Raw genomic sequence first — 17211 nt, forward strand, 5'->3', positions numbered from 1 at the left:
CCGTCCCCATTTTTATAACACCACCAGTAATTTCCAAAATGCTCTACAGACAGAGACAAGTTATTGGGCACGCAAATTCAACGCAGAATGTCAAATCAAAACATAGTTGATTCAAAGAGACATTTTCTTCAGCGTGTCATGAATAGTTTGACAGCACAGAAGTCCAACTGGAAATTAACTCAGTGCATAGAAGCTAACGTTCTCTGCTATGCTATCTAGCGATAGCTAACTAGCTTTCTCCTCCCACCATCCCTCCCCAGACGTGCATCTCTCCTCCCTTTTCTTCAGTTTGTGTCTCCGGATTGTTTATTCTGTTGTGCAAATAGACTGCCCTTTGCGTTGATTCTAAAGTATTAATGTAATTCAGATATTAAAAGCAACGTCTGCCCAAAGTTCAATGGATCTGCGGCACCAGTGTACAGTTGGACGCACTGAAACAGATATTTCGTCATGGTCCTAAAGCCGTCCTCGCCTAAAACAGTCGCTCAGTGGTTCGCAGAGAAAACAAATATTGACCTTATTTTGAGGTTGTTAACAATATCTCTCTAAATCAGATCACTGGCTGTAAAGGTAAGGAATTGTATTTATTGCAGTATAAGAGGTTATGTTAAACACTTAGAGCATCAGATCTGTTTTCCACCCCGTGCGATGACAGTAGGGCGCAAATACGCTTGTTCAGCCGGTCCTAAAGCCAGCCATTTTGAGTCAGGCTAGCTGGCTAAAAGGCAAAAGACTTGCCTGTCATAACGTTTATTATATGCACAAAATGATTGATGGTTAGCACATATTTGTGTATCTGTGTCCAACCATGACGGTGAAATGCCATGCAGTGTATTAGACCTTATTTCGTCTTCTTTCCTCTTAACTTCCCCCACAACAAGCATTTTTGCCTAATTGTCCCATAGGTCCTAATGCCGGCCATTTTGAGTTATCTTTATTCTGATGAATTAAATCGACTGGCCTATTTGTGTGCGCCCCGATCTACGGATCAATCCACTTTTACATTACATAATTGCTGTATTTGTAAACTATTCAAATAAATTAAGCCGTTATCAATAATTTCGCAATTTCTAAATAAACTGGGTTACATTCAAATGTGTACACTTTTGATTTTTTCCCCCACAGCAATAATAGAATAGAGATGGCATCACCCCAGCCAGGCAGTCCGCCCACTGAAGAGCAGTACACGCCTCCACCTGCAGATAAAGAGGCCTCCAAAGACCCAGAGGAAGTCAAGGAGAAGCCCACCAGACGGAGAGGCAAAGGCAGACCTCCCAAACCTAAACCCTCTTATAAATGTGCTGCCTGCAAGGAAGCATTTTCTAGTCCAGCAGCATTACGGAGCCACAAGGTCTCAAAGCATGGATGGCTCGAATGGCAAGGACAGCACACCTGTGTCCAGTGCAATAAGGCTTTCCCCAGCCGAGCCCAGCTCTCGAAGCACCAGCGCTCCCACTCTGACAACCGTCCGTTCCAGTGTCCCCAGTGTCACAAGGCCTACAAAACCCACACGGAGCTGCGCAACCACAGCCGCTCGCACACGGGCGAGAAGCCGTTCGTCTGCACCGAGTGCGGCAAGGCTTTCATGCAGGCCATCTGCCTGCGCATCCACATGACCCAGCACAGTGGCGAGAGGCCACACTCCTGCCCGCACTGCTCCAAGAGCTACCCCACCCTCTCCAAGCTGAAGGTGCACCAGCGCTCGCACACGGGCGAGAAGCCCTACTTCTGCGCCGAGTGCGGCAAGAGCTTCGCCGACCCCTCGGTGTACCGCAAGCACCGGCGCAACCACCAGGGCCACCGGCCGTACTCGTGCAGCCAGTGCGACAAGACGTACACGGAGCTCAAGGACCTGAAGAACCACGAGCGCTCGCACACGGGCGAGAAGCCGTACCTGTGCTCCGACTGCGGCAAGGCCTTCTCGCGCTCCTCCTCGCTGGCCTGCCACCTGCGCATCCACCTGCAGAACAAGCCCTACCAGTGCGGCCTGTGCAACAAGGGCTTCACCCAGCGCTCCTCGTACCAGTCCCACTTGCGCACGCACTCCGGCGAGAAGCCGTTCTTGTGTCCCCAGTGCGGCAAGATGTTCTCGGACCCCTCCAGCTTTCGGCGACACCAAAGGGCCCACCAGGGCTTCAAGCCCTACGTCTGCGACAAGTGCACCAAGCGGTTCCGGCAGCCGGCCGACCTGGCCGTGCACCAGAGGGTCCACTCGGGCCAGCGCCCCTACAAGTGCCAGAACTGCGACAAGGCCTTCGTGGCGTCCTGGGACCTGCGGCGGCACATGCTGGTCCACACGGGCCTGCGGCCGTTCGCGTGCACCGAGTGCGGCAAGTCGTTCGCCGAGCGCTCCAGCCTCAACAAGCACCGGCGCGTGCACACCGGCGAGCGGCCCTTCAAGTGCGACCAGTGCTTCAAGTCCTTCGTGGTGTCGTCCAGCCTGCGCAAGCACGAGCGGACGCACGTGGCCGAGCGGCCCCAGGAGACGGTGGCGGCGGCGGCCCCGGTCGAGGCGGCCCAGCCGTTCGCCACGGGCCCCACGCTTCCGCAGTTCTCCTGCGCCGTCTGCGACCTGACCTTCGGCACGTGGGAGGAGGTGCAGGCGCACGAAGCCTACCACGTCACGACTCCGCCGCCGCCGCCGACCTCCACCGTGGTGGCGCTGCCGCTGGGGCCGCACGTGTGCGCCACCTGCCAGGCCGAGTTCGTGCAGCTCGCCGACCTGCAGGAGCACGAGAAGATGCACCCCAAGCCGCGGCCGCACGTCTGCGAGAGCTGCGGCAAGGCCTTCCTCAACAAGGCGGGCCTGCGCAAGCACCAGCGCATCCACTCCACCGTGCGGCCGCACACCTGCCAGGTGTGCGGCAAGGCCTTCCTGTTCGCCGCCTACCTGCGCAAGCACCTGCGCACGCACCGCGACGCCGACCTCACCGCCGGCGGCCAGATCGCCCACACCCAGCCCCTGCCCTCGTCGTCTTCCCCTGGCGCCGTGTCCCCCTCTGTGGGCGAGCCCACCATCTCCCTCACTGTGCCCGTGGCGGTGCCAGTGTCGGCGTTTCAGACGGTGCCCACGCATGTATACATCGACAAGGATGACGGACTCTAAGGGGCCCTGACGGTGGACTGTCAATGGACCCATTAATTATTTCAAAGCATGAGGCCTTCCACATTTTTTTTTTTTTTTAAACAACCTCATAATCACACAGACGTTCATATAATACAAAATGATGACAAAAAAGAGTTGACCAAAAATGTGCATGTACAGTGTATTTCCACTATTAAGTGATTTTTGACTCCATGCTGGTTGAGCTGGATAGAGGAGTTCTGTGAAGTTGCTGGGTGATTAGATATGCAGTGACATCTTACACAGAAAGGCCAGTTTCATAAGTGCTCAGAATGGTGACAAGGTGACGCATAATGGCATAGCCAAGATGCAGATGCACTCCGACATAGTTTAGAGCAGTGTTTGCAGTTTACCCGTTTTACATTTCCGGTCTTTTATGTGAATGACTTGGTACCGTTTTATTTCTGTGATTTAAAGCATAACGGGATTGTTTTATAGAAGACTGCGTTAATTTATGGCTATGTTTTGGTTGTTCAGAATCAATTTCTTAAAAATGAGAATGAGTGATGTGAATGGATGAGGAATATTAAGTAACCTATGTAGTGAAAACATGATTTCTCCTCACACATTTTCAATTTTGTGTGACCAAGGTGACCAGTATATACAAATATTTAATATGACCTTGTGGAAGTCACTGAATGTGTTGTACTTAAAATATTTTTATATGAAATGGAGATGTCATCATCTCTCCCGCTCCTTCCCCACTTTTTGGGCATTTTTATTTAAGTGAGGCGAGAATGCAGTAATGCGCTGTATCTGTCAGGCACTCGTAAAACTGTGCTGATGTCATGAGTTGTGGCTGTTGTTTAGCACAATAAAGTCACACAAGAATCTCTTGTTTCTATGTTTTTCTCTTACACCGTTTTTTTTCTCTTTTTTTTGTGCGGTCTCACAATGCCAGTTCAGTTATCTTCAAACAAGATCTCAAATTAGTCCAAAATTACTGTATCAATTGAATTTTGCTTTTTTGGCATGAATGTTCAAGAAAAGAAAAGAAAAGGAAAAAAACATTTTTCTGATGGTAACTTTGATGCCACAGATGAATGAAGACCCAGTCAGACCAATGGTAGGAAAAATCAATAACAGAGTTTGATTGATGTGCATCAAAGGAGAGACAGCATGACTTCACCCTAAAAATCTATCAGCTGCTCTAACTAGACAAGGAAATAGTTAGGGTTTGAATTCAACAGCAAAGGATAGATGAGTAACAGTGGCAGGAGGCTGTTGTCGCGAAACAGACAACAGTAAGTGACATCAACCCTGGCGCCTTCCATGTTTAGGAACAGTACAGATATCATACATGCAGGGTTACAACGTAGGAGCATACTTTTAGTGTGAAAGTGACCCATATTGAGAAAGACAGAACATTAAACCACATATTGGAATATTGGATATAATGCTGTTCCACATTTCTCTTGAGAGTGTGTTATACAATATGGAGTTGTGAGCTGTGTGAGAAACAATATCAATACTGATGATGTATGCAGTTCATCATCCTTTAAATAAGAGAAGTTGAAGAGCAGCACGCCCATGAACGCGCTCTTTGGCCCTCAGGAAGGCATCGTTATACACAAGGTAAGTCTGGTCACATTTTTCCCATGTTATGTCTTTGATCTTTTTTTGGAGTGGGTGGAGGGTAGTGAGTTCTACATCCTTAGTTTTTTCCTTGTTACCACAAACATTTAATCATAAAAAAAATCTAGCAATAGTTATTCACTCTCTCTCTCTCTCTCTCTCTCTCTCTCTCTCTCTCTCTCTCTCTCTCTCTCTCTCTCTCTATGTGTGTGTGTACTGCAGAAGTCTAACACACCCATTAGGTTTGTCATTTTAACAATGTTATTATGACTGCATACCCTATTTATCAATTTCTCTTTGTTAGAATAAGACCAGAAGATACAGGAACTCTATTAAAATGTACTTCTTGTTCTGGGTCCAGTCCAAGCCACCAGTAGACCGTTGTATTACTAGTGTGATAATGACTGGGGAGGAAGGTGTTTATGGCCTCCAGTAGATCTTTGTATGAGTAGTATAATGATCGAGGAGCAAGCTGTTGATGGACCTGGCTGATTCTCAGTGCCGCCGCTACCACCACGCGCATGCACTGTGCGTGGGGTAGGCCTACCAGGGGCGCATCGGGGCACCGACATTTAGTCAATAAATATAAGTAGATTTAGGCTATACTTCATTCTTCTGATCGTTTACAATGTGAAAATTCAGCAACAACATGTTATATGCAATGATGATATGGATCTTCTCAATCTCCACTATGCAGCAGATCATTTCAACGTTATGCTAGTAGGCCTACTTTCATTTAATTGGGAATGCATCTTGAGTGCGCACTAGATGGAGGGGTAGAGAGAGAGAGAGAGAGAGAGATAGAGATAGAGCGAGCTGCCTTGTCGCTGTTGATAATTTATATCTCCTTTTGGTTATGAGATTTTGGAGTTCCCACGACCAATTTACGAACTGAAAGCGTGGCGGTATCTACCAAACAGAGCGGAATTTCGGTATTTCTCTCTTCAAGTTCCGTTGAATTTACTAAGTAAAACTAGCTGAGGAGACTATTAACATTGCCTCAATGCACCGTCAGGTGTCACATAGCTTAGGTCCAGTCATAACCGTTCCACAGAGGCCTCCGATGTTTTTTTCATTAAGTTTTGTTTCATTTATTAAGTGAAAAATGCCGACGAGAGACCATTATCCTTGCCAGAATGCATCGTCAGGTGACATGTCTAAACGAATGAGAAAGCTAATTTTTAAAGATGCAATAGGGCATAGACCTTTGAAGCTCGCCTACAAAAAGGATCCAAAGCTGCCATCTTTGCCCATATAAGGAGATCCGGGAGTTAATTGAAGCTAACTGCCTATGGCAAGTTGCATTGCAAGTTAGCTTTGGGGTAGCAAAGATCAAAGTGTGCCGTCTTCACCTGCCGAAGATCACAGTATCCACTAGAAGGCAGTGGACAAAACTGTGTAGTGAAAAACGTCTGCATTTCAAATGTCATCATCCCCGCGAGTGTTTAACAGGTGCGATTATTGAAAATCCCCATGTTATTTTCCCATGGAAAAAATCTCAAGATACCGGATCAAGCTTATTTGGGCAAAGATGGTGGCTTTTTTGTAGGCGAACTTCAGAGGTCTATAGTGCTTACCTGTACTGTTATGCTGCCTAGAAATCTAGACGCCCCTAGCGGCAGCAAATGTAATTTGGCTGGCGGGGCAGTCTAGCAACAATCCATTAGAGCTAGGGAGCTGAGAACCCCCAGCACCAGCGGGCCAATCACAGGGCTTAACATAATGGTGACTGGCATGCGGTAACGCATCCTGTTATTTGAAAACAAGAAGATGATTCGTTTAGCGTTATCCTATTGCGTGGAGAGGGAAGGTTACGCATCCTGCTACTTGAAAACAAGAAGATGATTCGTTTAGCGTTATCCTATTGCGTGGAGGGAATTTGAAAGACAACTGTTTATCCCACCCCTCCGATTGAGCCCTGTCTACGGTGAGTGTCCAGACCCTACATCTTGATGTGGGTCTGGCTCGTCAGGCTACTGTTATGCGGAAATTCAATGGAGATTCACCTAGCTAACCTGCACTGAAAATTACGTTATATTATTGTTATATAGGATGGATATTTAATGTTGTGAGGGTTATTATCTAAGCATGGCCCAAACATTGTCAAATCATATCAGCCATTGGTTATTTAGACTTTTTTGTTTTAAAAACAACCAACAGGAGAGTTAGGCCTGCATTTCTAGTGACGCCCTGACCATGTGTACAGTCTTGATCGTGAGAGGGTAGCTACTTTAACAGGCTGCACTCACTGTGATTTGGAAAATGGACTATAACATAAAGAGTGGCCTTAGCCTTTGTTTGATGGAATTTCTTAAGTCTTAACAGTGCACCATTTATAAGTTAAACAGCATCAAACTTGGGAGGGGGGCACCACAAAGCAGTTCTGCTTAGGGCACCCAAAAGGCCAGCGGCGGCACTGCTGATTCTGGTGCTGGCTCTGACACGTTGGTCATTTATTTCACACTGAAAAAGTTCTCCCCACCTGGGCGTACGATGAAAACGGTAATCGGAGACACATGTTTCAGATGGCCCCTCAGTGCACTTTGCCAAGATGCATGCTCTTGACACCGCAGGCTCAGTTTTTGGATGATGTTAGCAGCTGATCTCAAGGTCCTCATCACAGATGGACCAGCTTTGGCCAGGCATGCTCATCAGTGGCCTGAGAATGATTGCTCAGTCAATAGTTGACCCCCCCTGAGACTGGTCATTACAATGCTACAACAAATCCAGTGGTGGCTTCAGACATAAATCGGATTGGAACCAGAACTACAAATACATTCTATATATGTTTTTAAATACTGTGCACATACAGTATGTCCTCTATTTTTTGGTAATATTGTAGAGTGAGAAATCGGTATGGTTCTTAGAGCATTTCTAGAATAATGTAAGGTGCCTAAGACAGGTGCAGAATATATGTTATTGTATGTCTCACTCAATATGTTAATATGTTAAAATGTTGGCATGCCAGTATGACTCTAAAATGTTGCCATGCCACTTTAGTACATTGTGATTGATTTTAATATGTGTTTTGGGATTTTGTTTGTGATGGTTTGCTTCAATCCATGTAAAACTTCAACAGAAAATACAGGAAGACACTCAAACACAAGGCAATGGCAGCAGCTATCGTGACCGGCCTGATCCCAATTCTTCGCACTGCCGTGGACACCACCACCACCTACAAGGCCCGCACCCTCTGGTTCGGCTTTGTGGCCGTGCGCCTGGTGGTGTTGTTTGTGACCGAGCTCCCCTGGTTCAAGCTGGACTCCGACTTTGGCTGCAACGAAACGACTCGCGAGAGCCTGTGCACACGTGCATGCTTCAATGAACATTTCAAGCACCCGGGGGTTGTGGCCTGGAACTTCCTCTTCGTTCTCGTCTTGCTCTCCGTGCTGCTCATGGAGCTCTTCTCTGCCCACCTGCGTGCCTCCGCCCGTAAACGTAGCGCCAAGCAGAAGGGTCCCGATGGCCAGGCGGCCGAGGTGCAGGAGATCATGATGCTCGACCTCCACGCCAGCAAGGCCACCGTTCTCTTCTACCTGCTGAGCGTGGCGCTACGTATCGCTGTGGAGGCCTTGTTCGTCTACGTCCTGCTCCAGTGGAACCTGCCCACGATGACATCGGAGCCCTTTGAGTGCAACGCTGCCGTCTGCAAGGGGACGCGGTGTGTAGTAAGGGCCGCGCCCGAGAAGGCCATGTCCATCTATGCCCTGGTGTCCATCTCGGGTCTGGTCATAGTAGCCAGTTGCCTATTCTTTCTGTACACTGTTATGCACTACCTCTGCAACTGTGGTGGATCTGAGAGAGATAGTGTTCTGTAATAGGGTATACTATGTAAAGTTTAGTATTTGGAAAGTTCTGTATCCATATGGGGGTCCAGTAGAAGGAGTTTAGTGAGTCAAATCAGAGGTTTTGCAGAGTGAGTTTCCAGTTGTAATGAAGAACTCAGCACTTCTGTTCTATGTGCTTTAGGCCTCATCATAATTTAGTTATTATACTGATACATTGTGCTGTTATTATTATCCTGTTATATTGTTGCTGTTACCATATATGCATTGTGTGTGGAAAGTTAACGTTTAGAGATTAAAGATGAAACGTTTGTGCTGCAGACTGTTGGTTAGTTGATTTTCTAAACTGGTTCTTCGCTTTGCGCGCTCTGCGAGTATATGGCCTCGCCTCATGGTGTTTCTGACTCAGGAGAATCGATGCCCTCTGGTAAGGGTGTGAAAGAATGCGCTTGGTGTTACATGAGGAAGAGCTCGGTGTAACTGCCGGATTACGTCTCAGCGACCTTGAAATACCCTCTCGAGTCAGTCCCTCTACCAAAAAAACTTGGCTTTACCCACTTTGAATGCGCTCGCTGAAATCAAAAACCACCACACATATCCGTAGGGAGGGAAAAATTGAGAGAGAGAGAGAGAGAGAGAGAGAGAGAGAGAAGAGAGAGAGAGAGAGAAGAGAGAAATGCAGTCAAGCACAAACTTGTTCATAACATCAGCAGCCAGATGAAAACTTCACACACAGACAGTCCTCCTGAGTGTTGTCTCACCTCCTTCTTTTAATCATCTTTGCCAGGACACATTGTCTCTGACCTACATGTCTCACACGTGACCAACAGCCGTCCCCAGAGTGAGAACAGCACTATCAGCATCTCTTACAGAGGCAGAATGCTACATTTCCTATATGCTTCATTTACTGCATGCATAATCGTTGCAACGCGATGACTCTTCTCCGCACGCGGGCGATGAAGGCCTCTCCTCTCAGTTGCAGAGATCCTCCGTGCAGCAGTGTTTTTCCACAAACTGCGGCGCTGTGCTATCGCACTCGCGCTGTGTAGCACACTTACGCACCTCGCCATCTGCAGAGAAAGAGAGACAGACAGAGAGAGAGTCAGAGAGGCACTGATTTCACAACTAGAGCTTAACGAGAGTCATAAAGCATTTAGTATAGGGAGGAGATGCTACAGCGAGGGAGACGGGGCCCTATGCCACGTCGGGTGTCGCTGTAATCTGAGACGAAGGCGCCGCGTTAGGTGAGACTCGGGGGGCTTAGCGGCGGGCCCAGCGGAGCCGCGCCTGTGTTGAGACAGGCGTGTTTGTTCATCTTGGTGTAGTATTTGAACCCCGCCCTAACCTCTGAGCGATGGTGTCAGCAGCAGTGCATAGGCCTACTCGGGTTGTTTACTCTGCTCTCTGCCCTGCTGTTACATGCAGCACGCCTCTGCTCTATGCTGCAGAGCATATACTTTGGGCGTCCTCTGTACATATTATATAAATGATCACGCCCACTGCATACATGCAAGTCACCCTATTTGACCGTTTTTTATGTGTGTGTGTGTGTGAGTGTGTGTGTGTGTGTGTGTCTTGTTTTCTCATATACCCACAATTAGGATGCTAGAAATTCACAGCACGGCTTCTGTTCTCACTCTTTCCACACTCTCGATTCTAGTCACTTATCTCAATCTACTTATGTTGACATCAAAATAAACTGTTTGTCAAACATTGTGTGATGAATTAGCATTTTGTGTTCTCCAAGTTGATTATGAAAATCATTTGGAACTGTGTCTGTCTCTGACAGGTGTTAAAAGTCTCTCTGCGAGAGAAACATTTCAGCTTTTCAAAGTCGTCCAGCATTGCTTCACAGTTGATTCTCCTCTCTGCCTGTGAAATTCACCCTGTTAACGGTATGCTTTGTTTTTTCTGAATGCTCTGCACGACTGTCTGTTTCCTGATGTTTGGGTGGCCCAGTGCAATCTCACAAGAGTTTTGGCAGTTCTCTCACAAATTTTATTGGAATGACACAGCAGTGTTTTTGTATAGCTAATGTGTTTTTTTCTCTCTCATTTTTTGGGTCAGCTCCTCTGTGGTTGAAAAATAAAATGACTTGCCAGCGAGACGCCATTTTACACAAGTTGGGCCCCTATCTCTCTGAGAACAAAGACAAACAGGGTGGGTCCGGTAAGCAGAAATATCAAGTTACTGCTGCAGGGCTTCCTTTTGACCAGTAGATGGCGGAAATGTACACAGTAAAACGTCGTTGTAAAAACTATCATTTGAGCAAAGGAAACTTGTTCATTGGACCTACAGTATGTCCCAAAATGGCAAGATTTATGTAACACTGTGTTGAACCCCCAAGTTGTATCCTCCAGTGTTATAAAATCTATATCTATATCTAGAGATAGATAGATAGATAGATAGATTGTTTGTGTTTAAGGAAGAGAGAGAGTGAGAGAGAGAAAGAAAGAGAGAAAGGGACAGGGAAGTGAGAGAGAGAGAGATTGAGAGAGAGAAAGTGAAAGGGGGAGAGAGAGAGAGAGAGAGAATAGATGTGTGCTCCACTCACATGCGGGGTGGTGCATGCGGACCCTGAGGCAGTTGCTGAGCATGGGGCTGCACTCTCTCTCCTCGATGTTGGTGCAGTCTGGGTGCTCCTCATTGATGTTCACACAGTGGTGGCACTTCAGCGCCTGTGTGGCTGAAGCAGACCCACACACACACACAGACACACGTCAGAAACACAGCAGGGAATATGTCTCAACGTGCACAGGGAGAAGTGTATGATAACGATAATAATAATAATAATAATAATAATAATTGTTTGGAATGTGTTTTGAAGCAAGTACTAGCCTGACTTTACCAGATTTCTAGGCTAAGCAAGTACTACAAGAGATTGAAATGTTTATATTTCCAAATAGTTAATCAGTTACAGCCGTGCTAACACTCTCTTTCTGCAATTATACTTTGTCTGCGTGTTCACCTTAAGTCGATTGTGAGGCTATTTAATCATATGCATTGCCTACGTGCATTGAGCCATTGCCTGCGACCATATCTCACCAGGATGTGAGCCTGACTAGTTCACAAACACTTCACTTACCGCAGAACACGGCCAGGAGCACAACCAATCCCAGAGACAGAGAAGCCATCCTATGATTTTACACACACACATTAGGAACACACTACTCCATTGTATACGCAATGTTGAAATGACCAGAAGGTGAGCAAACAAAGTGCTTGGATCGGGATGTGGTTTTGGGTGTTATTAATCTGCGGTAATATACACTTCAATAAATATGCCAATTGTACCACAGATCTAAAAGAAAGCACGGTGTCTAGGACTGACATCATTTAAAATAATAGTATCTCTATGTTCAAACCACAATATTCATGTAACTATTCTCTGGGAACATTGTAGAGTTTCCAAAAAGATCTCAAGGGAGAGCTATCACTTCTTTGAAATATTACAGCATTGCCAAAATGTAACATTCTGCCTGTACAATGGACATTGAATCATCTCGGGATCTATTCTGTATATCTGAAGAGATCTTGAAGAGTGATGCCTTACCTCTGTACTGGGTGATGGAAAAGTGCTGAGAACTGTTTGGGACGCAAAGGGATTGTCATTTATAAATGACACCTGAGCGCTGTTTTGTCCACTGGCTCTAGTCTCAAATCTTCTACTCAGGAGTATCAGGTGTCGGCCATTCCTGGCCTCTCAGGGCCTCTCCATGTTCCCAGTGAGTTCATCGATACTCATTGATAACGATATGGTCTCTACCACGTACCATGGTTTTGGTGTTATGAAAATGATATCATCCCATATTTTAATGATACCACACTCGATGATGACAATTAATCAACAACATGGCGATAACGCAGGTGTAAATTAAGTCACTTGAATTTTGAACGAATATCACATTTAGTGTTATAATGTCGATAATATCTAAACATATCCGGGACTTCAGAGAGTGGAAACGGGTTTCATCTGAACAGAAAAGAGGTCATTTATTGTGAGTTTGCAACAATGGTGAAACATAAGACCGTCCCACCCTGGGCCCGGGGGTTGCTTCCTGTTCAAAAGACAGCAGGGCCAAACCAAACAGGAACCGGGACTTTCTCAGTGCAACGTGTTCTTCATGCACCAACAAACAGTGAGCAGTCACCACGTGTAGCGGGGGCAGATTTTTTAAAACTCATGTGTGAAAAATTTTACATCAATCTACATCAAGGCCATACTTATACAGGAAGATGTTCAACAGGCATCATTAACAGACAAAACATATTCAAACAAATTCAAAAGATATTTCTAACAAATCAGCAATGGCAATAAACTATAGCAAATGGAAAATAACCATAACAATGTAACAAATACTGAGACGTATGCAAGTGCTTCGTATAGATGAGAACATGGGGGCTGTTGCTGCTGTCACTGATCCTTTCTCCTTCGCTTCCCTCTGATTTAGTAGCTCACGAACAGATCATTCTTGCTGTGTGATTTATACAGACACATCGAAAGGATCATACCAGAGATCTGTGGAAGAGACAAGGAGGATCAGGGACATGCCATACAGCACACAACATCTCGCCTGTAGAATTCCCCTACTCTGATGGGATGGCTTTGGAGTGCAAACTCTTGGTTATGTTTCTCTGTGGAAACATCTCACAGATAGAGCCCCCAGTACGGCAGATGAGAACGAGAGACAGACTGTCAGGGAGGAGAGCAATGAGAAAAGCAATACCTTGCCAGTACTCCATGTAGAAATCACTGGGGGGAAATCAGGACAAAAAGCAGCGTGAGTCACATATGACAAGCGAAGCTCAAGCACAAGCACAAGCACAAGTACAAACACACACACACACACACACACACACACACACACACACACACACACACACACACACACACACACACACACACACACACACACACACACACACACACACACACACACACACACATACACACACCTATGATTACACAGCCACACACACATACAACCACAGATACACACACACACACACACACACTCTCTCTCTCTCTCTCTCTCACACACACACACACACACACACACACACACTCTCTCTCTCTCTCTCTCTCTCTCTCTCTCTCTCTCTCTCTCTCTCTCACACACACACACACACAAACCTCCAAAATATTTTTTTACTATCAGCCAGACCTGGGCCAAACAGGTGTACTCGCTATCTGACACCAACAGCAATTGTGTGCGAGATTTCTGTCCACTATACGTGTTTCAAACCCCATCCCATCCAATCTGGCAGCACCTCTGACCCATGTCTGACTGTTCACCGTCCCCCACACCAGCACCATCACAACAGTCCACGGCAGCACTGCGCCCAAACAGACCGCATGCATTCTGTGCGTGTGTGCGTTTGGTTGGGCACATGGCCACCTGGAGATGTGCAGGCGTCTGCCGCGTGACTTGGCCGGACAGCAGCAGCGGTGCGGCGAGCAGCTCAGGCAGTGGAGGACCAGCATCAGTAGCCACAGGACACCCTGCAGGGGGGGGGGGGGGGGATGGGACGGGACGCAGCGCAGAGGCCAGCGGCAGAGAGGTTAATGAGGAGAGAGAGAGAGAGAGAGTGATAGAAGGACAGGGAGAGATAGGTAAGGAGGAGGAAGAGGAGGAGGAGGGAGGGAGGGAGAGAGAGATAGTAATAGAAGGAGAGGGAGAGACAGGTAAGGAGGAGGAGGAGGAGGAGGAGGAGGGAACAGGTAGAATGGTGAGGAGTGTGAGAGAGAGAAGGAAGGACACCAGACATTTGAGGGGAAAATAGAGTCGGGGAGAAGCATAGAAGCATAGGAGCATAGAAGCACTTGTTGCGGAGTTGCATAACAGAGTCCATCCCAGAGACTAATTTTCTTGTTGCATTATGCTAATCATTTCAATGTGCATTCTAATGTCATACAAGGCAAATTATGTCTGAATGGGTGGTGTTTTGAAAGAGTGTGATTGCATGAGGGACATTGAAATGAGACACAACTTATGCACCCATTAAATGTGAATTCCATCTTTCAAGCGTAAGGACATTGACACACCCTTTTGAAAGACAATTGCTTGAAAATTGCTGTTTGTCACGTTTCTCACAGCTGTTGATGATATCACCTAACAACCATGTCTTCATTGTTTGGATTTTGCAAATTCACCTCATTCTCAACTATAACCCCCTTTTCCAAAGTTCAGACGCTGTGCAAAATGCAAATAAAAACACAATGCTACAGAATGATTGGCAAATCATATAAACTCTATTTTTACACTGGCAAAACAACAATATCACTTGTTGAAACAGATAAATCATGATATTTTTTTGGAAAACAAATTTTTGTTTTCAATTCGATACCGGCAACACCTCTGAACGCATGAACCTATTTTCCATGAAACAGTCAATAGTCAACAGTCATTTGTAGATATAGTGTCCACTCCACTCACCTCCACTCCAATCAGCGCAAACAGTACCACCATGATGATGAGCATATGGTCATCCATCCACCTCTGCAGCTGTCTCTTACAGCCCTGGGGGACAGAAGACACTTGTTACAGGGAGAGCCAGCCAAAAGCCAAACTGATTGCTCAGCATACTAAACACATTGGGGATTTTGGGAGGGCTGATAATCCCGATTTCTCGGAACCGTATAATTGTCACATGTCGCTGTCTAAACATGAGCTCTGCAGCGGTAAATTAGAACTGGGAAATACTGACCCTTGTTAATTAGGACAGTATCCTTATTAGGAGCCGGAGCAGGAGGAGGAGGAGGGGGCATATACCTGCTTATACTTGACACACTGAGCGGTGTCTGTGGGGGAGCAGACACATGATGAAGAGATGCTTGAGTTGGAGGCGAGCTGTGTGCCATTGTAGTAGTAGCAGGAGCAGGGAGCCTCCCCGACCCATTCAGTTTGATACTCCCAGCCACAGCACTCTGCCTGTCAGATGGTACAGAGGGGCCACAAGGTCTCAATATTATGACTTCAGAGATGTTTTAGGTAAGTAAAATGTGAAATGGAAGATGTGAATGATGAATTCTGCATTATTACTTTGAATAATTTTAATGGGTAAACTGTGGTTCATCTGTCGACGAACATTAGATCCAGGATTTTCACATCCATACCACACCTGGTTCAGCTGGTCTCTGCAAACAGACTTGTAGCTACCTGTTGTTGAATGTAGTCCAGCGTCCTCTCAAAGTGCTGCAGATGTGAATCATTCCTCCCATACATATTAATGAGCATGGACATGTGGCCCATCAGGCTGCTCTCAAACTAGAAAAATAAATAAACCCAGACAAACAAACCAACCAACCAACAAACAAACAAACAAACAAACAAACCAGAACACAAAGCGAACAAGCGCTGGGTTGAGTTGAATTGAGCACGGACAACTCAGATGTTGACATCAATGTGTGTCTCATAAACCAATCGGTCACGCGGAGCAGGAGTTGCGGATGGGAAAAAATCGTGCCGACAGCGGCACGGAACGGAGGAGGTGACCTCATCGGGGACGTGTGTCTCACTCACTATGCTCCTCTGTGTGATGAAGAGGACTCCGCCAACGCTCTGCGCAGCCAGGAGGATGGTGAGTAGCATGAAGTACTGCAGCCAGAAGGGAAGGGAGAGGGAGAGGGAAGAAGGGAAGAGGGAGAGGGAAGAGGGGAAGAGGGAGAGGGAAGAGGGAAGAGGGAAGGGACACTAGCTGGTTAATGGAAACTGTGCCTCAGTCCCCCCCCACCCACCCCCCACCCCCCAAAGAAGCGTCATGGAGCACAAACAGTCATCATCGGCTAGGAGGGCACTTCCGAGTGATTCTGGAAAGTCTTAACGACTGTCTCGACGAGCACCAGCACATTTCAAAAGGTGTGGTGTGTAAATGTGTTGAGATACACTAGGTGACCTCAATAATATTAGCAAAAGGTGAAATGGGTCTTGTGAGACCTGACCATCGTGTTTTGAGAGGTCTTTGGAACCCTTTGTACCCAAGTTCCCAAGTCAGAAGAGGTCAAAACTGAATAGACAATGAGAGAGGTGAGAGGAATTAGTCTGGCTATCATACTAAGCTCAATCTTTTGTCTGTTATGCTCTATTGGCATCGTTCAATCATCCTTCCACCAATCAGACCAATGACATGGTGCATCTTTTGGATACGCTAGTTTCTGATTGGAGCCAAAGGTTCTGGCAGGGAACAGAGGAGACAGATATGCAGGTTTCCAGCCTGAGCTGCCGGGCGAAATCCAAATTCGCCGGCAGGTCAAGCAGGGTTAACCCAGCCAAGAGGAGTAGGACTCACCAAGCCCAACAGCCATTTGGCCTCCTGGATGGCCCCAAGGCAGCCCAGAAAACCCAGGGTCACGGTCAGAGAGCCTCCAATGAGCAGGAAGTACGAGAGGAGGGACATGGATATGAAGGTTGGGGGCTCCACTGTAGAGAGAGCACCAGGTGTTAGCCTGTTTTATTCCCTAGATGTTACTGTAAACACTGCTGCTGTTGGGATGTGATAGACCAAATGAACATTTGGGTATTCAAGAACAACATGATCCACATATTTGCAAATTGTGGTTTTGTGATTTCATGATGATTGTCGCTAACATCAGAATTTACTCTCTTTCTGCTAAATACCATAAATGTAAACATACAAATTAAGTGAATAGGCACGGAATACTACAGCGCTTTGAGTGCTTGGAGGAGAAGAAAGCTATGCATGTAACTAGCTACAGCGCTTCAACTT

At 46.6% G+C, this 17211-nt stretch overlaps 3 protein-coding genes across 4 annotated transcripts in view; 2 read left to right on the plus strand and 1 right to left on the minus strand.

Annotated features, from left to right (window-relative positions):
- The first annotated feature begins 57 nt into the window (after positions 1-57).
- Positions 58-3942, plus strand: znf668 (zinc finger protein 668). Its single transcript, XM_062526752.1, has 2 exons — positions 58-570; positions 1126-3942. The coding sequence occupies exon 2, from the start codon at positions 1142-1144 to the stop codon at positions 3104-3106; it is 1965 nt and encodes a 654-aa protein (XP_062382736.1). The 5' UTR covers positions 58-570; positions 1126-1141; the 3' UTR covers positions 3107-3942.
- Positions 3943-4605: 663 nt separating this feature from the next.
- On the plus strand, positions 4606-9065 carry gjz1 (gap junction protein zeta 1). 2 transcript variants are annotated; one of them, XM_062526566.1, is made up of 2 exons: positions 4606-4699; positions 7779-9065. In XM_062526566.1, exon 2 carries the CDS (start codon positions 7810-7812, stop codon positions 8515-8517), a length of 708 nt encoding a protein of 235 aa, XP_062382550.1. In that variant the 5' UTR covers positions 4606-4699; positions 7779-7809; the 3' UTR covers positions 8518-9065. The 2 variants fall into 2 exon arrangements, with proteins under 2 accessions (XP_062382550.1, XP_062382551.1); XM_062526567.1 differs by lacking the exon at positions 4606-4699 and adding an exon at positions 5345-5419.
- A 3386-nt stretch (positions 9066-12451) lies between these two features.
- The window catches only part of cd37 (CD37 molecule), a 6568-nt gene continuing 1808 nt past the window's right edge, over positions 12452-17211 (minus strand). The window contains exons 4-9 of the mRNA XM_062526048.1: positions 16774-16904; positions 16008-16082; positions 15645-15752; positions 15258-15416; positions 14922-15005; positions 12452-13003 (exon numbers count right to left, since the gene is read on the minus strand). Of these exons, the coding sequence (XP_062382032.1) occupies positions 12932-13003; positions 14922-15005; positions 15258-15416; positions 15645-15752; positions 16008-16082; positions 16774-16904 (629 nt within the window). The 3' untranslated portion in view covers positions 12452-12931. The remainder of the gene's footprint in view (positions 13004-14921; positions 15006-15257; positions 15417-15644; positions 15753-16007; positions 16083-16773; positions 16905-17211) is intronic.

The sequence above is a fragment of the Sardina pilchardus genome, chromosome 22 (assembly GCF_963854185.1).
Source record: "Sardina pilchardus chromosome 22, fSarPil1.1, whole genome shotgun sequence".
Taxonomy (NCBI): Eukaryota; Metazoa; Chordata; class Actinopteri; order Clupeiformes; family Clupeidae; genus Sardina; species Sardina pilchardus.

Bases quoted from the DNA above. Each gene is read 5' to 3' on its own strand.
- znf668 (XM_062526752.1), top strand. From the start codon at position 1,142: ATGGCATCACCCCAGCCAGGCAGTCCGCCCACTGAAGAGCAGTACACG.
- gjz1 (XM_062526566.1), top strand. From the start codon at position 7,810: ATGGCAGCAGCTATCGTGACCGGCCTGATCCCAATTCTTCGCACTGCC.